General features: G+C 37.1%; 3 protein-coding genes across 3 annotated transcripts; 1 reads left to right on the top strand and 2 right to left on the bottom strand.

Annotated features, from left to right (window-relative positions):
• LOC116298885 (forkhead box protein K1) lies at positions 1-8,425 on the top strand. Its single transcript, XM_031707461.2, has 6 exons — positions 1-461; positions 557-742; positions 4,032-4,350; positions 4,493-4,686; positions 5,097-5,566; positions 6,068-8,425. Exons 1-6 carry the CDS (start codon positions 94-96, stop codon positions 6,367-6,369), a joined length of 1,839 nt encoding a protein of 612 aa, XP_031563321.1. The 5' UTR covers positions 1-93; the 3' UTR covers positions 6,370-8,425.
• Positions 8,426-14,969: 6,544 nt separating this feature from the next.
• On the bottom strand, positions 14,970-17,808 carry LOC116298907 (small ribosomal subunit protein uS3mA). The gene is made up of 3 exons (XM_031707487.2): positions 17,647-17,808; positions 16,703-16,892; positions 14,970-16,191 (listed from the first exon to the last, which is right to left on the bottom strand). Exons 1-3 carry the CDS (start codon positions 17,692-17,694, stop codon positions 15,929-15,931), a joined length of 501 nt encoding a protein of 166 aa, XP_031563347.1. The 5' UTR covers positions 17,695-17,808; the 3' UTR covers positions 14,970-15,928.
• A 1,303-nt stretch (positions 17,809-19,111) lies between these two features.
• Positions 19,112-22,091, bottom strand: LOC116298899 (uncharacterized). The gene is made up of 3 exons (XM_031707480.1): positions 22,024-22,091; positions 19,713-20,122; positions 19,112-19,332 (listed from the first exon to the last, which is right to left on the bottom strand). Exons 2-3 carry the CDS (start codon positions 20,101-20,103, stop codon positions 19,184-19,186), a joined length of 540 nt encoding a protein of 179 aa, XP_031563340.1. The 5' UTR covers positions 20,104-20,122; positions 22,024-22,091; the 3' UTR covers positions 19,112-19,183.
• Between the last annotated feature and the right edge of the window lie 760 nt (positions 22,092-22,851).

Genomic DNA, 22,851 nt, shown 5'->3' on the forward strand with positions numbered 1-22,851 from the left:
ATGTTTCTCCTCGTGTTGTTGTTTTGCTTTCTCCATCAGATTTTTACTCCTTGTGCAAGGAAAAGAAAAACGCTTGATCTTGCCTGAAGAATAATGTCTTCACCCAACAGAGATCAAGAAAGCGATGCACTGGCTCTGCTGGCCCTCAAAGCCAGCAAAACTTCGCCTGTTTCTGCGAGTAAGCCATTGTGGTTTGGTGTAAACAATATCACTCCGATAGCAAAGCTTGAAGGACGTGAATTCGAATATCTTGTCCGTCAAAATCGAATCATTATCGGCCGCAATAGCAGCCTTGGAAGCGTCGATGTAAACATGGGACATTCTAGTTTCGTTTCTAGAAGGCACTTGGAGATTCGTTATGAAAATGGTAATTTTTACCTGTCTTGTAATGGTAAAAATGGAATATTTGTTGACGGCGTTTTTACCAGACGAGGTGCTCCTCCATTGAAACTCTCGCCCGCGTAAGTCAAAATTTCAAATCTTTTTTAACCATATTTTGTTACCAAGACTTTCTATTTTCGTTGTTTTGTTAATATTTTATTATCTTTGGGTTTAGCTGTGTGTTAAGATTCCCTTCGACCAACGTTAAAATACGTTTTACCTCGCTGTTGAATGATGGTGTTCCTCGACGAGTACCAAGTCCCCCCAAAACAAAGACCCAGCTAGCACCTTTGAAAATAAACATTCCAGATCACGATGCTTCATTTTCTTCGCCAATCCCTTCTCCAACCGGGACAATAAGGTGAGTTTTTCTTTGAAATCTTAAAACAATCTAACAGTACATTACCAAAGAACAGTGGACTAAAATTGCACCGGTTAAAAAACTTGTTTATCGTCGCTAAACTGGAAAGCAACAGTGACACATAAGATAATAACAGCTTGTTTATCATTCAAGTTTTCATGTATTTTTATTTTTTAAACACTAGGATTTGTCTTAATGGCTAAAGATAGTCTTCTCATGATTTGATTCGTAGTTAATTACAAAAAGTGTTCCTATAAACAAGCAAAAATTTTTAGGAATTTGAAGGATACCTCGTCAACATGAGAGATTGCGAAATACTCAAAAACAAACTTAATGATTCAATTTTGACACCACGTGTTAGTCTTTGATTTTTGCGTTCAAGTCCATCCTTTTCTGTGCAATTATATCCGTTTTAGAGAGTCTGATTTCCCGAGAAGGATTCCCAATTGAATCTAAATTTGAAAACTGATTCAAACGCTTCCATAACATTCTTTTCCCTTTGATGACCAAGAAGTATTGGTCGTAATTTGAAGATGTTTTACTTCCATGATGACCCTAAAAGGGTTAGATTTGATTTGGTGAAAAATAAGTTATTCTACAAAAATCTTTAAAAAAGGATGATCATTGTTATCCTTCTTACCATCAATCTGTGCGTTCATAGCTTAGTCACTGTATGTTCTTGATCGTTTGATCGAGTATATATAATACAAACAGTAGTTTTGGTGGGTTTATTGTTTTCAATGTACAAAAACGTTTGAATACTAAACAACTCACACTTCTTTTGATTGTTTAAACTGCGTACAGCAAGTAATTCTTTTTTCTTACAGGATTTAACAAAGCTGTGTTGTTTTTTGATCAAAATTAAACTCCTTATTTTATTTTTTATCGCCATCTGTATGTTGCTTGTCTGACAATTATTGTAATTTTGTCGATATACGTGAGATGTAGTTTTCACCGCTAGTCAAAAGCAAACAATTAAAAGTCTTTAGATTCAAGACCAGTTTTTTACTTCCTTTGATTATTCTCTCTAAAGTATCTAAAGCTTCTCCATCAAATTCATTTTATCTTAGAATGTTAAGTTTCTACACCACCTCTCACTTTGTTTTGATTCGAAAAAAACACTGGGTAACAACAATAAGGTTTATTAAGTGTGTCTGATGCTCAAAAAAACAACTTGAAATACCCATTCCATTTTTCAAGTCTTCATTGTCCTAATCAAATAGATGTAGTTTCGCAGTCAAAGTAGATGCTTCAGGCTTGAGATTTTGTGCATGGAAGTTAATTTTAGAAAAAAAAATTTTAAAAAGTAGTGAAAAAGAAAGATACAGGAGGAGGATTTTCATCTAGTTTCATAGTTCACGAATTGGATCTACGTTATATTGCAATTGCATATAACTTGTAAATGCAGCTTGTTTAGCCAGAGCATGAAGTTAAAATCAAAGAAAATGTATGCATAATTTAAAAAAATGTGCATCTAGATTTTTCTGAAAGTATTAAAAAATGTGGAAGTAATCAGAAAATGCAATTTTGCTAAGCACTGCTTTCCTTCCTTGAATTGTAATGTACTTCTCATGGAAATAAACCTCTCACTCATACACTGGCTTTCTTTTCCTTTTGCTTACATGGCTTTACACTCCTAAAAAATGCATTTGTTCATTCTTTTTTCTTTTTTCCTTTTTGCTTTCCTTCCCTTTATTTCCTATCCCTTTTTTCCAGTTTCTTCTTTCCACTACTTCCTTCCTCCTTTCTTTGCTTTTGTTTTCTTTTTCACCATGTTAACTATATTTCAGAGAGATTATAGTCAAAACCCTATCTAATTTTATAAATGACGGCAATATTATTATAAATATTATTGTAAATATTATTATTCCTTAAAGCAATTTGCCACTTAAAGACAATCTTATGTTAATATTTTCCATAGATTATTTCTTTTCTTTTAGGAAATTGATACAGTGACAATGTTTCCTTCCTACTTCGAGACACTTCTTATATTTTTGCTTACATGAGCATTATTTACACTTTATCCAGACATTAAGATGAGATTTTGTCAAACCACACACTTATAACCTACACAATACCTGTACAATACTCACCCAGTACTTTTATTTATTTTATTCAATTATAATGTTTTTTGATATGATTTATTACCTGTCAGATGAGAAAAAATGTTCAATATTGTAGCTTATTATTATTATAATTTAATTACTGTATCTGAAATTGGAAGTTGAGAAAAAAGAGAAACTCAATCAAAATTCCAGATTGTCAATAAAAGTTGTTATCAGCAAAAGATCAGTGCAAGAGGTAATAATTTTTTTATAATTAAGTTGGGGGAAAAATGCAGAAAGATATTAGAATTGATAATTGTTAGGTTTATTGTAAATATTTGTGATGTCTAGGCTAATTGTGGTTAGAAATAACTGGGAAAAATACAGCATATGTGATATCTTTTCTTTCAAATTGTGAATCAAAATAAGGTGTTGGATTTTATTTTATTAGCTCAATTCGTAGAATTTCTTGGGTTTGATGTAAAAGAATGCTTTTATTTTGAAATATTTTGATATGATAGCATTCATTGATACTGAGTATTAATGGATTTTTTTCACTAGAGGAAGGAATTGAATCATTTGTTACACCAATTTGGTGCTTATTTTTCAAACTTTCTTTACATATAGGCTGATCACAGTCTCTTTGTAAAAACTGTGATGTGCAGTTGAGAAGAGAGATTATAGGGCGTGAAATGTTTAGTAATATGGTTGACTTTCATTTGTCGTACCCACCATGTAATGTTTACGAGTGCTGTGTTGTATCAAATTTATGACACAAGCTGGAGGCAAGTGATTGTAAATCTGATGCAACTTGGACACAAATGTCATAGACTCCTTATTCAATGTTTGGGTAAATAATTTTATGTATTTAAATTTCAAAGATTTAGATACTAAGGTTTTGCTAAAAAAAATCCATGTTAAAAGGTTATGCAAATGAACAGGATATTGTATCAGATATACAAAATTCTTCATGGTTTTGATTTCTATTGTGTTTCATTCTCGAATTATCAATGAATTGAATAAAATGATCTACAATCTGAAAGAATTCTGGGTTCTATATACATAATTTATAATTTGCAAAGTATTTTATTCCAAAGCCCACAATCACTCCATATGATTGATGATTGAGTGATATTTTTTTGCAATCAGATGTGGTTTGGTTTGCATATATTAATTGTGCTCTATACACTGAATGTAGAATTAGGCAGAAATTTTAAAAATATGTTCTGCTTGCATTTTTCCAGTGTTCCCAACTCATGTCCTGCAAGCCCAAGCAATTCTAGGGAAGATCACAAGTTTGTCAGTAATTTACGAGCTGTTGCAGAATATGCAGCTAACGTTTCACATGCCACCAGTAATTCCAGCTCTGTGTCATTGGATTCCAAGATGGAATCAAATGCTGATGGGGGCAATAAAGAGGATGGCAAGCCACCATACTCATATGCACAGCTTATCGTACAGGCAATCTTGACAGCACCTGACAAACAATTAACCCTCAGTGGTATATATGCGCACATAACTAAGAATTATCCCTATTATCGCACAGCGGATAAGGGCTGGCAGGTAAGTGTATAACATTTTTTAGATTTTTTTTCATTTTCCCTCAAGTGAAGAGAATAAGAATAACACTTTAAAAAATAGTTATTAGGATTAGTATTAGGAAATGTGCATTAATATATATATATTTTTTTGTTTTTTTGTTTAGAACTCCATTCGTCATAATTTATCATTGAATCGCTACTTCGTAAAAGTGCCTCGTGCGCAAGATGAGCCAGGCAAGGGATCATTCTGGAGAATAGACCCAGCTTGTGAGCAGAAGTTGTCAGAACAAGCCTTTAGAAAACGAAGGCAGAGGGGTGTCCCTTGTTTCAAGCCACCCTTTGGTGTAGCATCTTGCAGGTATGTCTTACTGTCTCTGGTGGCAAAGGCAGCATGCATGCAGTGCTGTCTCTCATCACTTAGCAGTTTATACCTGGGGTCGTAGGCTTGATTCCTCACTAAACTGTTACTCCCTCCCTTGCGACCAGGGATTTTGTCCCTGTTCTCCAGTTTTTCTCCCTCCCTAAGAAACAGTTTCAGCCAAGCAATAATCATTTTGTAGCACATCCATGACCTTTACTTTTTCATTTGAAATATATTATGAAACCAAGTCAGATCGGTGTGAATCAATAAATTAACTCCAAATTTGTATTATTTCATATTAATAATTTCTAGGGCCCTACTAAAAATCGCCTTGGCGAGTAGGCACCATAGTAAAATATTATTATTATATTTCTATTTATAATTATTAAATTTTCCCCTCTCTCTAGGTCTGCTCCAGTCTCACCCACCCATGGTCTTCGATTGCCACCTCCATCAACACCACCCGCAACACACTCCCGTGAGTCATCACCGACAAAAACAGTACCACCACCTACATCTGGGGAATCCACGCCTCCTATCTTCTCTTCCAGCATAAACAACACTGTGATGTCCTCTCCCATTGCTAGGCATGCTATCCCAGTCCAAAACCTTCAAGCTATTCCAGCCAAGTTTGCATTGCATCAACTCCCAGCAGCAAAACTCATCCCAGCTGCTGCTTTCCCAGTCAGCGTCATTAAGTCTGCTGGGGAAGCAACTAAACAAGTAGATGGGAATGAGCCAGAAAAGAATGGGCTGTCACAGTCGTCAGGAGAAGAATCTCCCACTGAGAGCCCTAAAGTGGTTTCCCTTGACAACAAACAACAAATGTCATCATCACTGAAAAGTATTCCTGCAGTATCATTGGTTGTTAGCTCAGGTAAGCACCACTGTTTTTATTGCTACACGCCGCTGATCAAGAAAAAAAATTGTAACAAGTTACTGGTAATCATCAATAGAGGCTTTGCAACAAAAGAATGTTTTCCCCTTGGAAATTGAGTTCTTTCTCATGTAAATCAGATTAGATCAGATTGATTAGCAGTTTTGCACCATCAAGTGCCCATCCCATAATACTGCTTGGGCTTCCTGTGGTTAGATGGCAGAACAATAAAATCCCTTTGCTCTAGGGAATTTAATTCTTTCTCATGTAAAACGATTGTATTGCTCCTGCCTCCAGTCATGGCTGCCATCACTTGATGTTGTAAAGATTCTACAGGCTACCATCAACCGTATTAGTTGTTCCCCTGTACCTTCCCTAAGTTCCCAAGTACCATTAACTAATTAAGTTTTCAGACAAGTGCCTATCTTCATTAGTTACTCAACCCGTATATGTAATTTCCAGCATTATTCTTGATACTGATCAATTTTATTGCCATTAAAGCTGGTGTCCTCACTCCTGCACCCACTCCTACCAATGTGTCGCCAACTGGCCAAGAACCTATCGCAAAACCAAGACTCCCAGCACCGTTAGTCGTCACTAGCATAGCAACATTGACCCCAGAGTCCTCTCCGCTTGGTGTCCTCTCACCTTCTGCTACCACTGCTGCTGTTTCCATGGTGATGAATAGTGCCAAGCGCATGCTTAACCCTAGTATGCATGCAGGACATGGCAATCAAGAGCCTGAGGCTAAAAAGTTTAAAGCTGAAGCTGAAATAATACCCAAGGAAAGTCCATCAGAATGAAATGCTTCCAACAAGGCTTCTTAATTCATCTTTCATTAATTATCTGCTGTAGGAATTGGATTCCATGTCTTGATAGTAAAGCTGAGTGTGGCTGGCTTTAATTTGTTTTACAGATAAATAGCTCTGTGAGCTGTGGAAACCTTAATAGTGATGTGCCAATGACTTTACTCCTGTACTTACTAACAGACAATTGCCATATATACATGGTGATGGAAAAGGCTTAAGACATTGAACATGAAAAAACCTGCTTGCTCTATATGTAATATAGAGTATCTAATGGTAAGAAAATATGTGCAGGCGCAACAAGAATCACACTTAAATATATTAAAAGTGTGTAAAGTATACCATGTACAGGATCTAGAGAAGACAGTATAGCAAGATGCATGCCATGGATATATGGAAACTCTTTGTGGTGGTGGACGCTTGTCCTTGCACACCATTGACATTATTAACCCCAATTGCCGAGTTTCCATGGGAACAATGGAGACAGATCTATTTGTTCCAAAGAAAAGTTTTCCTGTCCTGTGGACTTTGTTTTAAGACTCGGCTTTTGAGTCTGCATGAAGACACATTCTGAAAGTCATTTGAAGAAGAATTCACATGCCAAAGTGAAATGACAAATCAGCTTTAATTTGAAAAGTGGACAAAAATATAGGTGTATATTGTTGTGTTCCTCTCTTATACATTATCTTCAGTAAATCACCCACTATATCAAAACAACTTTTTGTACCTCATCAACCATGAAGTTTATAAAAGTTGTAAAACGATTAATACCTATTATGCATCTCATTCTGCCATTTTCAGATGCATCTTAAGTATTTAAAGCCATTTTTTAAATATGACTATAATAACTTATCCTTTTTTGGCACTTTATTTCTAGTAATAGGTAGTTACAGATATATTTTTTTTATTTAGCTTTCTCTATAAAACTTAAAGCTGGTGATTTATTTGCAGGTTTAAAGGGAGGAGCACTGACAATTTCCATCCAAAAACAAAAAATAAGGGAATGAACTTTTAAAAAAGTAATGTTAAAGATAAAGTATGTATGGGCCATTATGTTTTCTTGAAATAGAATTGTATTAACGAGTTTGTGCAAAGTTTAAGTCAATCATGCAAAACATGGAACGTGGACACTCAATGTTTGCATTCGTGTAGTACCTGAATCATCACTATTTAAAAATTTACCATGTCACACAAAAAAAGTGAAGATTTTGTTGCAATGTTTCTAACCAAGCTTGAAATGTATTGTGGAACATGTATATCAGTACAGAAGAATATACACCTATTTCAAAGAACGTTGTCTTCGCCTAAAGGGATAGGCAAAAAGTAATAGGAGATAGGTCATTCCAAGATCCAAGAATAGCTGGAATGACTTGTTTTTCTGCTGCTTATTCTCATCAAGAATATGGACCTTAGTGTTGAGACTGATTCAATATTCCTTGTTTTCAACGAAACCATTTCTGTCTCGGAAAAACCTATCGCCTTTGACGATGACAACGTTTTTTAAAATAGGTGTATACTGGAAAAAGGTGCAGAGGCAAAGTTTGAGAAAATTCCAGATATTGTTGTGACCTCAATGCAATTCGAGCTTGGCATGAAACAAGCAAAACCTTAATCTACCCATTTTAATATATATATTCACGAGTTTCTTAGTTTAATAACGAAGGCCTTCTTCAAAGACATGTCTAATACCCACTCGCTATTGAGAAAACATAATGGCTCATCTTAAGATACCCTTGATTCAAACTTATTTGCAAGTGAAGATTTAGGTGTGCATTACCAAAGAAAATTTAAAATCTCCTTAAGAGTAAAATAGGTTTAGACAGTAATATTTATAGTTATGTAGATTGTATAAGTACAATTATTGTGTAGGAGTCCATTTAAAGGATTTACTGGGCTGGTGATATCCTTGTGCTCAGTGTTCATTGATTGTCTTGCATTGTGAGACGTATTCTGTGAGATCGATAATCGTCAGTGTTATAACATGTCAGTAGTAATTCTCATTGAATCACTGTCCAAAATTGAATCAGAACGATATAAAATACAACTTGCTTAACGTCTGTGAACTCTTTGTGTGACCAGTACAACGGCTCAGGAAAAACTTGCGTTTTGGACTTCCTGACTTTATTATGCGATGAAAATCAAATATACGGTAGATTGATTAATGACTCCCGTGAAGGAGTTATACATCAGTAATTAAAACTGACTCTACCAGGAACGACAAAGTTATAATACAGAGCTTCTGTTTGTCTTCACAACACAATATATGGCACCCAGGGTAAACACACTAGGACAACACGACGATCTCTCTTGTCACACTGCTCACGATACAATCACGCTAGTCACTATACAATCACGTCACAATACAATCGCGTTTCTAAACACACTAGCACGCGCTAGATACGAGTTGGAAGGCAAAAATCCTACCTAGAAAGTTGGAAAAAAACTCTGTTTCGTCAAGATAATTGGTATTTAAGTTAGTGCCAGTGTTGTCAGTCTTCTTGCAATTGCATCCAGCATGTTTATGTTAGATGAGCCCAGTTTTCGTTTTTTCGTTATTTCATTTCTTCGAAATCCCATCTAAGGTCTATGTTTCCCAAGCGATGACGCCGAGCTAGATAATTTCTGCCGATAGTTGCTGATATATCGACCACAGGCATCTACATGCTTCCTATCAGGGAAGGCAAAATGGTAGGGCTGTTACCTTACCACTTTTATCTTGTATATGATATGATACTGGACGATATTGCCGGTGATTTACAAATGACAAAAGGGTGTCGCTAGAAAAAAGCCAACCATTTTGAGGGTGCTCTGTGGGATCTTTTCCGGATTTTTCTCTTTATTTATTTATTTATTTATTTTTTGAAGTAAGGGTGAGCAAAGCACCTTCGGGAACCCAGGGGTAAAATTCTATCACACTGTTATTATTAAATCTTTCCTTTATTCAATTTTTCTTATAATCTAGTATCCTAAAAGGTCCTAAAACATAGTATCTGCATATGCGTCTTTATTAAGTAGAAGCTACTAATAGATAACTAATTTTTTTTAATCATCAGGGGTAAAATTGTATCACACCGTGTTATTAATATGTCTCTTATGAATGTGTCCCTTATCCTAAAAGGTCCTAAAACATAGTATCTAGTACATGTACGTCTTTATTACTATCATTAAGCTTCAAGTAGATCTGAAGCTACCAACAGATAACTAATTTTTTTTAATCTTCAGGGGTAAAATTCTATCACACTGTTATTAATATTGAATCTGTCCTTTATTTAGTTTTTATTATAATCTAGTATCCTAAAAGGTCCTAAAACATATTATCTAGTACATGTACGTCTTTCGTTACTATCATTAAGCTTCAAGTAGAAGCTACCAACAGATAACTAAGTAACTTTTTGAATCTTTAGGGGTAAAATTCTATCACACTGTTATTAATATTGAATCTGTCCTTTATTTAATTTTTATTATAATCTAGTATCCTAAAAGATCCTAAAACATATTATCTAGTACATGTACGTCTTTTGTTACTATCATTAAGCTTCAAGTAGAAGCTACCAACAGATAACTAAGTAACTTTTTGAATCTTTAGGGGTAAAATTCTATCACACTGTTATTAATATTGAATCTGTCCTTTATTTAATTTTTATTATAATCTAGTATCCTAAAAGGTCCTAAAACATATTATCTAGTACATGTACGTCTTTCGTTACTATCATTAAGCTTCAAGTAGAAGCTACCAACAGATAACTAAGTAACTTTTTTTAATCTTCAGTGGTAAAATTCTATCACACTGTTATTAATATTGAATCTGTCCTTTATTTAATTTTTATCATAATCTAGTATCCTAAAAGATCCTAAAACATAGTATCTAGTACATGTACGTCTTTATTACTATCATTAAGCTTCAAGAAGTAGAAGCTACCAACAGACAATAACTAACTTTTTTAATCTTTAGGTTGCCAAGTGGAACCAATTTCTTGTTCAAAATGCAATGAACCCTTTCCCACAGGATTCCACTTACTTTTTACTTCACAGAGCCTTTTGTAGTTCACCCCATAGTACTCATCAGCCCAGTTCTTAAGGTGGCGTTCAATGTAGTTCACATAACTGCCGACAGCACAGCCTGATTTCTTTACAGCATCATATGTTGACGTAGCAAAACTGTGCACTTCTTCCTTGTGTTCTGGGTCAATGAACCTACCATATGTGTAAAAGCTGTACTCAGCAGAGCGATGGGGGAAAGCTGTTGATGTTGGAGAAAACTGTTGAATGTCACCTCCCATGTGGACGAACTCGATAAGGCATTCAGAAGGGATTTCTAAAGTAGCAAAGAATTTGGCCAAATCTGGATGCAAGGACTTGATCATAGCTCCCTTGATGTATATTGGCTCTACTTCGTAATGAACAAAGCCATGCCTCTTGCTGTATTCATTTACGAACTGCAAGTAAGACGTGTACCTTCGTGGAGGATCCGTCGTCGTTGGGTGAAGACTTTTTAGCGCTTCTAAAACTTTGTTTTCGTGGTGATCAGAATAGACAGCATCAAGAGTGAGGACCCTTTTCCCAAAGAAGCCATGAATAGCCATGTCAAGGTTCAGCTCTTTTGGCAAGAGTTTCAAATTAGCTCCAACTGCAATAAGACCTTTTTCGCAGCTTTCATTGTCATCGTAAATGAGGCGAGTCCAAACGAACTGACGAGGGCGAGGACTAACCTTTAGGGTCACATTAACCAAAGCTCCAAAATTTCCTCCTCCACCGCCTTTCAAAGCCCAAAACAAATCCTCATTCTCGTTCTCTGATGCCTTCACGACATTGTCGCCATCCACCGTCACCATCGTGTATGACACTGCCTTGTCACAAGCCAGACCACCATATGCACGCGACAGCATGCTGTAGCCACCTCCGAGAATGTACCCCCCGATACCGACTGCCGGTACACATCCTCCAACAGCTACATAATCTGAGCCTTCAAGTTTCGAGTACACGTCGCCCCAGCTTGCTCCAGACTCTACCGTGACCATGTTATTATGGAGTGTAACATTGTTGATGTTCTTGTAGGACACGACAAAACCTTGGCTATCGATGGTAGAGTATCCGGCAAAGCAGTGTCCACCAGATTTGATAGCCAATGGAGTACCAGTGTCTTTAGCAACCCTCAAACATCGCTTGATGTCATCGACATTTCTAGGAAAGGCCACAAATGCTGGCTGCTCGTAGGCATAGTTTGGATTGTAGATCTTTGCTGCTTCCTTGTAGGCTTCTGGCTGATCTGGCGTTACTGCAATGTCTTTTAGATGTGAAAGAGCAGATTGCACTGGGCTTTCCCCATGGACCATCCTTGCAGAAACTGCTTTGAAAAGGCTCTTGAAAATGGACGATCTTTGCGACAAGAAACGACGTTTACCAAACGAAAGCATTTTAGTCGAATCACTTCCTTGTCTCCGTGAATGATGTCATAAAGTTAACACAGGAGGCCCAAATTAAAAAATTCTGATCCCGCCTAGAAGGAATTATTGCTTATTTACAGTGTTTAAAAATGATGTGTCAGGTAAGTGTCTATATACTTTTTATTTAGTTTTCAATCGTATTCTGCCTTTAATACATTTATTACGTTACAAACCAGACCTCGTTACAAACCAAGTTGTCACTGTCACACCTGAGCAACAAAAGGGATTGTCACACCATGCAATCTCACCTCGGGGAGGATTTGTGGTCACTCATATCGCTCCTCAGATAGAAGGATTGCCATACCTCAGGGAGAAGGATTGTCACAACTCAGGGAGAAGGATTGACACACCTCAGGGAGAAGGAATGACACACCTCAGGGAGAAGGAATGACACACCTCAGGGAGAAGGATGGCACACCTCAGGAAGAAGGAATGACACACCTCAGGGAGAAGGATGGCACACCTCAGGGAGAAGGTTGACACACGTCAGGGAGAAGGATTGTCACACCTCAGGGAGAAGGATTGCCATACCTCAGGGAGAAGGATTGCCATACCTCAGGGAGAAGGATTGCCACACGTCAGGGAGAAGGATTGTCACACCTCAGGGAGAAGGAATGACACACCTCAGGGAGAAGGATGGCACACCTCAGGGAGAAGGAATGACACACCTCAGGGAGAAGGAATGACACACCTCAGGGAGAAGGATGGGATGGCACACCTCAGGGAGAAGGATGACACACCTCAGGGAGAAGGAATGACACACCTCAGGGAGAAGGATGGCACACCTCAGGGAGAAGGATGACACACCTCAGGGAGAAGGATTGCCATACCTCAGGGAGAAGGATTGCCACACGTCAGGGAGAAGGATTGTCATACCTCAGGGAGAAGGATTGTCACACCTCAGGGAGAAGGATTGCCATACCTCAGGGAGAAGGGTTGCTTCTCTTATAGAAATACCTTGAGGTGATTAATTACGGAGAATTCGATATGTATTTGTATGCATTTGATATGTAGTCAATCTGTAGTCCATATGACAAGAAAATGGAAAGCGGAAAAAGAGAAATGTACTCAAACATAGAAAGATGGAATCTGATGGCTCAAATAATTTAGACATGGTGACTCATTTAGTTATTGTAAATTTTAACAAACAGCTTCCTAATCAAATACGCCTCTTTTTACATACGATATATGGTCGGGAACGCTTATGTCAATAATGCTATTGATAAAGTTTTCTCAGACTTCGCCCACCTCAACACTATTAGTCATCTCCAGCTATGGCGTTAATAATACAGATAATATGGCTGATAGTGTCAGCGGTTTTCAATTGATCTCTTGGAAAAGCAAGGTGTTGAGAGGACTGCGGAAACAAACATTACAAAAAACACCTGGCGGTTACTCGTTTCTCTAAGAAACTCAATATTTTCTGATTTGCATTTGAGCTGTTTAAACAGAGCAACCGCGGGGTGGAAATTCAAATTAACTTCACTCTTCGACGACAACACATTTTGCTAGGATTTTTGCTCGTTTTCCTGCAAGAAGAACGCTAAGAGAAAGATGGAAAATTTTCGAGACTGTTATTCGTAATCCAAGTTACCCGTGGATTTAATACGAAAGTTGGATCATCATCATTCATATATGATCAAGATATGCGTCTTGGACAACATTGTAGTCTATTATACTGAGTTGTATCAGTTGCTAGGGCACCGAGACTTGGTTTATACCAAAAACGAACCAGTTGAGTTGTTGGACCGTTTTCTTCACAACCTACAACAATATGTTTGCATAAGTTTCACTTGTTTACTCGCCATTTTATAGTATTTTCTAAACAACTATTGAAGCTATATCTCTTACAGGAGATATCGACAGCCGACGACTTCGATCGTAAGGGTGACTTGCATGCAAATTTTCCGACAGCTTTGAAAATGTTGTTGGACGAAATTTACTTTGGCTTAGCCGCTTCCATTTTAACCGCAACTATCGGAAGTTTTGTAACAGAACACTGGTTTTTCTACTTAATGACTGCACTAGTAATATTTCAGGTATGGATGCTGTTTTCGGGAGCACTTCGGAATCCGAATCTGCTTTCCGAATATGACGATGAAGATAGCGACTACGAAAGAGAAAACCTTCATGAAATGCAAAAGAGAAAAGGAAAACACGGGAATGAAAATTTGGGTGTTGTCGATAGAATAAGAAAAAGAATACATATTCACACTCCTCGTTTTAAAAGGAAGGCAGATATGACAATTGAACACCCAAAAAATAACGGAGATACATTATCATTGTCATCAAACGTAACACCTGTTTTACCACAAAGTTTAGTTGGGCTCAATGATAGCGAAAAACACAATTCAGGGTCTCAATGAACTGAACGTTCGGCTATCAGTTACGTTTCGTCTTAAAAATACATCTGTTGAAGTCGATTCCCGCGACAAGCTGATCTCTGATTTGCATAAAACGGTCACGATATACAGAAGATCCTGTTGAAGCCAGACTTTCAAAGTAGAAAAGATCACTTTGAGTTCTCATCATTCAACAATTACAGGAACAAACTTTCAGTAGCAGATTTTAGGGTTCGTTTTGCATGCGACGCCAAAGCAGCTCTAACTTGGAAGACAAAACAAAATGATTTCAATGAGAATTGGAAACCTATTGTTATGTCTTCCAAATTCTATATTAGGGGAGGGGAAATGCCTTTAATTTTATGGTACCCTAAAACAAAGTCTGGGCATATCTAAGTAAGTAGATCCAGCTTTCATGGGGAGGGTCACATATTTTAAATCTGGCATCGATTTCCTCCCCTAAAACAATCCTACAATGCACTGCAATGCCAACTCGACCCAGCTTTTTCCTCTAATAGCCAACCAGTGCAGTTGATCTGTTTTCAACTGGACCACTTTTTTGGAGTAATAGAAGCTTCAATAGACTCTTTAGCATTGTTGTTTGCTGTGCACATTTCAGACCAAGTGATGCCACTCTTGGGAGTTGAATCTTTCATGTGTAAATATTTTAACATGTTCGTCTTAAAAGAACAATTCTCAAGGGAATGTCGTGATCTGAAATGGGCAATTTGCATATAAGCTGAAAAGGTCATTTGTCTTGTGGTAGGTCATGTTCAGCATCTGTATCCATAGCCATGAAGCTGACAGTCACTGATGTTTCATTCTACCTTACTCAGAGATGCAAATTTAAAGTTTACATAAACCATGTCGGTCTGACAGTTTTAAGTGAAATACAATGAAAATGGTTCCGAGTAGGGAGCATCTTTATAAATCCAAATTTTGGACCAAAGACGACGAGATGTAGTCGAAATATTGTAGTTCTATATCTCGTCGTCTTTGGTCCAAAATATGCAGGATTTATAACAATGCTTTTTGAATGCAGTATTTTAGTAGAAAAGGTCTAGCTGAAACATTTGCATTATTGCAAGTAAAAAGCATTATATGTTGGATGATGTAACGAAAAAATTCATTGACAATTCTTTTGTTAATTCATCCTAGCCTGCATTCAGACCGAATTTAACTGTCGTTAATAAATACGGTCTGCACATAGGCTAAATTCATCCAAGATGGTGGCTATGATGTCAAGGGAAAAAATGAATAAATTGCCTTGTTTGTTTTTATGTTTCTTCAATATAAGCGACTTCTGACCATCAAAATGCCAAACATTTTCTAGCCATGACAATTGTAAATTAGTCAAACAAAAGCCAAAGTGGAATTGACTAGGTCAGAGAAAAAGAAAAGGCAGAGGCGTTGCACCACACACATCATTGATGGAAATTTGAAAAAGTATCTTAGATTAGGAATTGAAGTGGTACCTCTATTAAGTGGACACCTTTAAACTGTCAAGATCTTCGCTGGTGTCTGCTGAATAGTGGTTTGTTTTACCATATATTATCTGCTTAATAAGCTATTATTAGTTTCTGTCCCAGACCCTCCCCACTAATGACGACTCCAAAGTACCAGGGATCCACTTAATGGAAGTATCACTCATTCTCATACCCAGATCCTTCTCAGCTTTCTGGGTTAAGAATGATGTATCACTGTAACACGAAAAGCAAACTAAGTATAAAACAGAAATAAAACTAAACAATATTTTTAGCTATAATCAAATTAAATAGCAGATGACTGTGGCTCAAACTTAACAATACAGCTAAATACCTCACTAAGTAACTTTTCACTCATTGCAGTTAGAAAATAAAACTTATTAACGTCACAGTCCCTTTTGACAACAAAAGCTATAATAATACGGTTATCTCTTCTCTTGATAACAATGTCAGAGTCTACATGGTCATAGAAAACTCCCTCTATGTATTTCCGCATCATGACATCGTCAAGTAATCTATCCGATGCTCCATAGCTACCCTTCAGACTTCCTATAAAAGATGGAAAGAATAACAAAACTATTGTTACAATGAGATTCACTCATCTTTTAAATATGACAAAGCAGGGGAAGGGGATGAAAGAGTGAGGATCATGTTATACTGAAAGAGAAGTTTATAGTGTGATATGAAAAAATGTCCAAATTTAATGTATCGATGAGTTGCAAGCATTCCCAAGAGAGTTAAAAGACAAAAACATGGTGGCCATTGTGGTACCGTTAACAATGGATGCTAATGAGAAATCTTTTGTTAAATGGTACCAACATGGCCGCGATGACGTAACGTGCAAATGAAGAATTGGGATACTTCTATGTGTAGGTTTTTTGCTGCCAAACAAGCTTTTACATGATGTTTTTGGTAAGTCCTGCCAGCTTTGTATCGAATTGTGTCAGTTTAATGTACCAAAGCCTGTGCCTACAAATACGCCAATACATTATTGCAAGATATACTGCTGTAATGGGTTTTAAGAGTATTCTTAATCACAGATATTATAATCCAAACGTACCTGTATGCTGTGATTCAAATCCTTTTGTGACTGCAACCCTGTAACCTGGTACTGCTTTGGTTTTCACACCTCCTTTCAGTGGCTTAGCTTTTGTAGCAAATCTGACCCCCATGATTCCTAGTATTTCAGGATAATGATTCATGGCAGAATAACAGGTTGATACTTTTGGATTGATCCCATTACGAGATAACTGAAATATAATGACAAAAGATTTACTGAATTTGATTCAAAGCTCCACAGTGTCTTGGTGTGTTACCTCATAGCCACCATGTTGGTTGACGATAACAAGGCATATTTGTTCCTCATTAGCTTCCTCTGTTAGATCGGCAAAAAATGTGGCTGTTCCATAGTTTTTTATATCTCAAGGGAATTTGAGTCATGTGGCTACATCCTCATCATAAAATATAAGCTTAAATATGTAGGTCATGTAGGTCTATGTATAAATATTAATTATTATTATTAAGAAGGCAGCGTGGTCAAGTGGTCATAGTCGGGTTCAAGTCCCGCTGTGGCCACTATAGCTGAGACTGTATTTGTCCTGATTAGTTCAAATTCAGTTTCTCAACCATGCTTGTAAATAGCCAACTGGTTTGCCTCCTTGCCAGTTGGGATTCTTAAAACACTTTATGTTTCTTTGATCATTTCTTCATTTCAGTTTATTAATTTGTGGACTACACTGTAAACTAGCAGTTAGCTAAGCGTACTTTCCACGTTAAATCAGGTTATTTTTTTTTTAATTTTTATATGCGATGTGAGTTGGGTGGGCTTTACTTTATAATGATACTTTATGTGGCGTTAGCCATGCTAACTAGAGATCAGTTGGCTGGTGACACAAAGCAACTTGTGAAAATGGTTGGCATTTATACAATACTTTGCTAGTAAACACCCAAAATTTGAAGGGCTCCATAAAAAATAAAATAAAAGTATTTTCCATTTATCTTTACCTGTAAAAAAGACTTCTTGATAACATTTACGCAAGCTCGGCCAGCCATCGCTCGTTAACGATACAACAAGGCCTCAATAATTAAAATATAATGCAAAGAAAAAACATCCCAACTTAGTCCGCCATTTTGATTTTTTGTTAAATTGCCCCATAATCCTTATCGCGCCAATATCGCGCCGGCTCGTCGCCGGTTGCGTTCGTTCCCAGGCTCTCTCATATTATTTTTTTTGCCATCCAAAATCAATTGACTGAATTTTCTAAAGGGATAATTGTTGTTTAAAAAGATGAGTTGGTTCTGAGATACTTTATTTAAAAAGCATTTCAAGAGACCATGGGTCTCTTCTATTCCTTTAAGGTGGCTGCCTACTTTTGAACGTTCGAATTGAGCCCACGATGAGCGCGCGCTCAAAAACCGCTGAAAAATCTACAAGATTTTATTGAAGAACCATACGCGTTTTGAGCTTCAACAGGGCAAAACCCTCAAATTTAGCACGGGACTCTCTATTTTTTAATAGCTCATTCGAAAAAACTCCTAAAAATCTCGGTTTTATCAACATTTTAGAAAAAGTTTAAATCAGTAACACATGAAAAAATAGATTTTTGTAGGAATTTTTGTTCGACTTTATGAGATTTTTTAAGGGCACCGAAACTACAAAATATGACAAATCAATGTATTTTTTTGTATTTTTTGTCGAAAATATCCATGTATTATTGTAGAATGATTGACTAGCCTTCATTCGTGCAATCATAGAGTCTGCAAATAACTATTATCTTATGAATCTTAATTTTTTTCTTATCACTTCCGGTGGCGCAATTTTTACTCCAAAAGCTCGTGCGTAGGCTTCCATTAAATGCTGATTATCTCGAAAACGAGCTCGGGACACCCTATTTTTCTTTCCAGATTTGGAATCAGCATTCAATCTCAATTCGGAAAATCGAAGTTTTAAAAAATGTTTAAATCAATTTCCAAAAGGAGGCAGTCACCTTAAACGTTTCAATGGTGAATCATGAAGAGGAAGGTTAGAGGGGGTCAAAGGTTAACTCAAGTAGAATCAAGAAGAATTCAATGACGAAGACACAGTTAATCACTGTGTACACAGTTAATTTTTTGAAGAAAACATGCAAGACGAAGAAGACAAACTTGAGCCGAAAGGAGCGCTAATGCAGTGATGGAAGAAGTGCACAGGCTGCAGTTTTCTTCCTCGAGATTCTGATATTGGCGAGAATGGATCTAGAATTGATGGTTTTCACGGCGGTCATGTTGGAGGAACTTAACAAAAGAATTGTCAATGAATTCTTTTGTTATGTCCTCCAACATGGCCGACGTGTCTTTTGTTATTTAATTCTCTTGGGAATGGTTGAAAACCATCAATAGGGATCTCTCTTCTAGGATCTTTTCACTTGTATATTTTTGCTGTGAGGCATGGTTTTGAAAACGAACCAACAAACTGTTGGCAGAATGTAACTTTTGTTTTCAAGAAACTTTATTTCAGTTGTAGTTAAGTAACTCAGCCAGTAACGACTATTAATCCTACGAGCTATACTTTAGCACAAAGGACTTTCGTGCCAGCCAGGGCGCAGTAGTTTCCGTCTCCGTAGTCGCTGGTCCATATTCTCAGGCCCTGGTAACCTGCATTCTGGCAGCCATTGACTTGATCGTTTTCAGAGCCGCACCAAGGCGCCGTACCTTGAAAACAAGTGAACAAACAACAGAAAAATGAACGACCTGAATGAGGCAAGCGAACGATTTGATGAAAAGGCGAACAAACAAATAACAGCAGCACTAAGTACATGCTACGGAGCTATGCAATGGTAATGCTTTCGAGTGGTAAACATCCCACGCGTCATGCAGTAGCATTTTCTTGATATACACGAGCCTTTACACGAGTGTGACACTACACTATGTGTTGTGAGTGCATGATGGATTGTGATTGGTTTAGCGTATGCATTGGCGTGTCACGTCCACGTTTGTGCCGTGAGCTCTTCACAGTCATACAAAAACTGCTCTAAAGGATGCATGCGTTGAAAACTTGGCAAAAGCTGATTACCGCAACGAGGAATTTTTACCTTGCCAATAAGATTTGGTGAAGGTTTTGGAGCAGAAATATCGCACTTTATAATACGGTCTATCGGGGCATCTAAAGGTGTGTGTTCCATCCCAGATTCCGTCGACCTCTTTGGCCCATGTGTACTTATTGTCATCCTTGGGATTCTGTGTCAAATGATAACCAGCCAGGCACACGCCAAGGGGGTTGTCGTATTTGGGCTTGCACATTGTCCAGTAGTTGTCGACTCCATCTTCTTGCTTCAGAGCATCGATCTTTTTGGTTTTAACTCGGTGCTTTATGGCATCGTCAACGGCCTTTTCGGTCTTGCTTTTCTTATTCGACCGAGCAGCAGTTAAGTTCGCGGTGATGGCAACAAGAACCAAGAAGATCAAGATACAAGAGGCGTTCATGTCAGTTTTTTTAGGAGACCTTCAAGGTAAGAAACACACATCAGAAAAACCCTGTTACTACCTTTATCACGTTAGCGTGACATCATAAGATATTAGATTTATCTGAAAAAGTAGTTTACTAATTGCCCTTTAACTGTGACTGACCAGGATTTTTCTGAACTATGTGAATTAACCAAACCAGAATCAATTCAGGATGGTGAAGCCGGTTTTAAGATCTGATTTTACTTAACTAATGTGGCCACTTCACCACTCCGTAAAGAGCGTAAGCGTAAAGATTCTGCATTGAAAAATAACAAGTGTAACAAACTTCGGAGAATTTTGGGAAAGCAATTACAAAGCTTACCAATCACACGCGAAATGATACAATTTTCTGTCTCGACAAAATTAGGTCTTTTGCTGGACGTTAATCAAAAGTGTTGCCATGACATTGTCGGAAAATCAAACGGTTTCAAGAGCACTTGCCTACATGAAATGTTGTGAAAATTGTTTTAGCGCGCGACTTCACCAGTGCGTGTCTGCAATAGCTTAGACCTATACCCCAAACCCCTCCCTTTTCTGGTCAAAATTTAATGTGAAATGTAAGGAAACACCCTAAATAAATTTTACTTTAAAACTTGGTGATGGGTGTTGGGGCGACGAACCGGTCAAAACTGGTTGCAAGTGGATTTTTATTGCCTTTTCATAGCACTGAACAGCAACGAAAAGACCTGTTGTAGTATGACTTTTAACGCCTTTCTCGAAAATACACACAATGGCATCTCGATGTTTGGGAATTCATTAATCGATAGATTGAATCGAATAGTTCAGTCAGTGCCGATCGTTAAGGTTAAGACAAGAAAAAAAATATTATTAATAGCAAAAACAACGAAAAGTTGTCGCGCTTCACATGAGAATTTTCGCCCATCGTTGATAGCATTTGAATAATTTAAAGGCTGAAATGAAGCTAAACGCACCCGTAACACAAAATGAGAAGTCCTTTGAAGTTTCTTGAAACTCAGAAAAAATCGATCTGATTCCCAGGATGCTTTGGAGTAATAATAATAATAATGTATCTTTTATAGTAGAATAAGCTTATAGCAATGATAATTTTTATCATGATTGAAGCAAATATATTAACTGGGATGATAATAATAATCACTCGGTAGTCGGAGCTATGCATTGTGCAATTTCACCTTTTCGAAGTATAAAAACGAAAAAACAAAAAGACTTCAGTGTTTGTTTACTTTGCGCCACGTCTTTCTTTTGACTTTCTTGATACAAATACGAAACAAAAATATCCTGAACTAGAATGAATTCGAGCGCTAGCCAGCATATTCAAATAATACAGACAGTCTGAACGTTATTAAGGTCAAGTATCGAGAGATCGAATGTACGTTCGGGGCGGGTTACACGGAAAACCGACGCGTTTGTTGTTGGCTAGATATGCATACACAAAATCTTGCCAGGAACTGGGAAACAAAACAAAAAGAAAAGCAAAACAACAACAATAGCAAAATAGTGGTAAAAATATAATTAATAAATAAAGAGAACTTAAAAAATCAAGCAATCATCCTCCCATTTTCCTTTTTTTTTTTTTTTTTTTTTTTTTTTTTCCTATAGGAGAAGAAATCACTTATTTCTTTCTTACGTAAGTATTTGGTTCCAGAAAAAAATTCTGGCGATTAAAAATATTAATGTTAATGAGTACCTGTGATACTCTCTACTGCTAAAACGGGGTCCTTATTCTAAGGAAAGAAAAAAGTTATTCCTACATTTTTTTAGACTGGAATTTCTGCAGAGAGAAATAGAAGGCTAAAAGTTATCATTATGAAATCACTAATAACTGTGCCGAATAGAGATAAATTTGTCGAATTTGTCGTCACTGAACAAAAGATTCAACGAGCAGTGTATCTGCAAAAACCAAATTCGCCTTCTACTTACCAACTTTGTGCGCGGTCTGAGGATGTTTCACACTCAAGTCACAAGAGCAACTGAACACTAGAGATTCGTGCACTGGGATATTTAAGGCAACTACCAATGATTTTACATTATGTCGTTGAACAGGTGCAGTTGCAGGTATAGAAACTTTGACAGGGAAAGTTTGGTGGATACAGGGGGGACACAGTATAGGCAATAGTAACTTCAGGGTATCCAGTTTAGTTAAGAGTTAGTAACCCACTTCTACATGTCGAGAAATTGAGGCTAGAACAAAGAATAGAAGTGGGATGAACAGTGGGTGCTTCATGCATGCAACCCCCACTACTGGCCAGCTCTACTTGAAATTGGGTTCCGTAAAAAGAAGGTTGTTTATATTTTTGACCTCTTTCAAAGACCTAATATAAGCATCCAAAGCTGTGTGCCACGTGAGAAAAATTCTATAAACCTGGCGCAGGATTCGAGAAACGTTTCGGACAAGAAAACTCAACCAAATTGTGATCGATGTGTGTTTATTTCGACGCTATTCGAGCAGGCCAAAAAGTTTCGAGAAGCGCAATTATCAGAACAAAATGTTTTAAAGATGCCCCCCTTACCCCATTGATGGTGGTACTTTTCATGGCTAAAAACAAAGACATGCATAAAAAATGACTGAATACCGGTTGAGTAAAAGAAGATAGGACTCATCTATTTGGCCAACGCTTAAAACATCATTAAGCTGAGAATAAATATTTGAACTAAAGAAAAAAATAATAGTAAACCTAGTTTTTTAAAGAAAATATTTCAGTGCAAAAAAAAAAGCATATATACATCATATTTTGATTAGTGGAATTC

Source organism: Actinia tenebrosa, unplaced genomic scaffold (assembly GCF_029948245.1).
Source record: "Actinia tenebrosa isolate PJP-AT-01 unplaced genomic scaffold, QUT_ActTen_1.0 PGA_scaffold17__23_contigs__length_9995812, whole genome shotgun sequence".
Classification (NCBI taxonomy): Eukaryota; Metazoa; Cnidaria; class Anthozoa; order Actiniaria; family Actiniidae; genus Actinia; species Actinia tenebrosa.

Coding starts and splice junctions, on each gene's coding strand:
- LOC116298885 (XM_031707461.2), top strand. CDS start 94: ATGTCTTCACCCAACAGAGATCAAGAAAGCGATGCACTGGCTCTGCTG. Junction 462..556: donor CCATTGAAACTCTCGCCCGC/GTAAGTCAAAAT, acceptor CTTTGGGTTTAG/CTGTGTGTTAAGATTCCCTT. Junction 743..4,031: donor TCTCCAACCGGGACAATAAG/GTGAGTTTTTCT, acceptor GCATTTTTCCAG/TGTTCCCAACTCATGTCCTG.
- LOC116298907 (XM_031707487.2), bottom strand. CDS start 17,694: ATGGCTGGCCGAGCTTGCGTAAATGTTATCAAGAAGTCTTTTTTACAG. Junction 16,893..17,646: donor TCAAGAAGTCTTTTTTACAG/GTAAAGATAAAT, acceptor ATTATATTTCAG/TTATCTCGTAATGGGATCAA. Junction 16,192..16,702: donor ATTTGAATCACAGCATACAG/GTACGTTTGGAT, acceptor CATCTTTTATAG/GAAGTCTGAAGGGTAGCTAT.
- LOC116298899 (XM_031707480.1), bottom strand. CDS start 20,103: ATGAACGCCTCTTGTATCTTGATCTTCTTGGTTCTTGTTGCCATCACC. Junction 19,333..19,712: donor CACCAAATCTTATTGGCAAG/GTAAAAATTCCT, acceptor CTTGTTTTCAAG/GTACGGCGCCTTGGTGCGGC.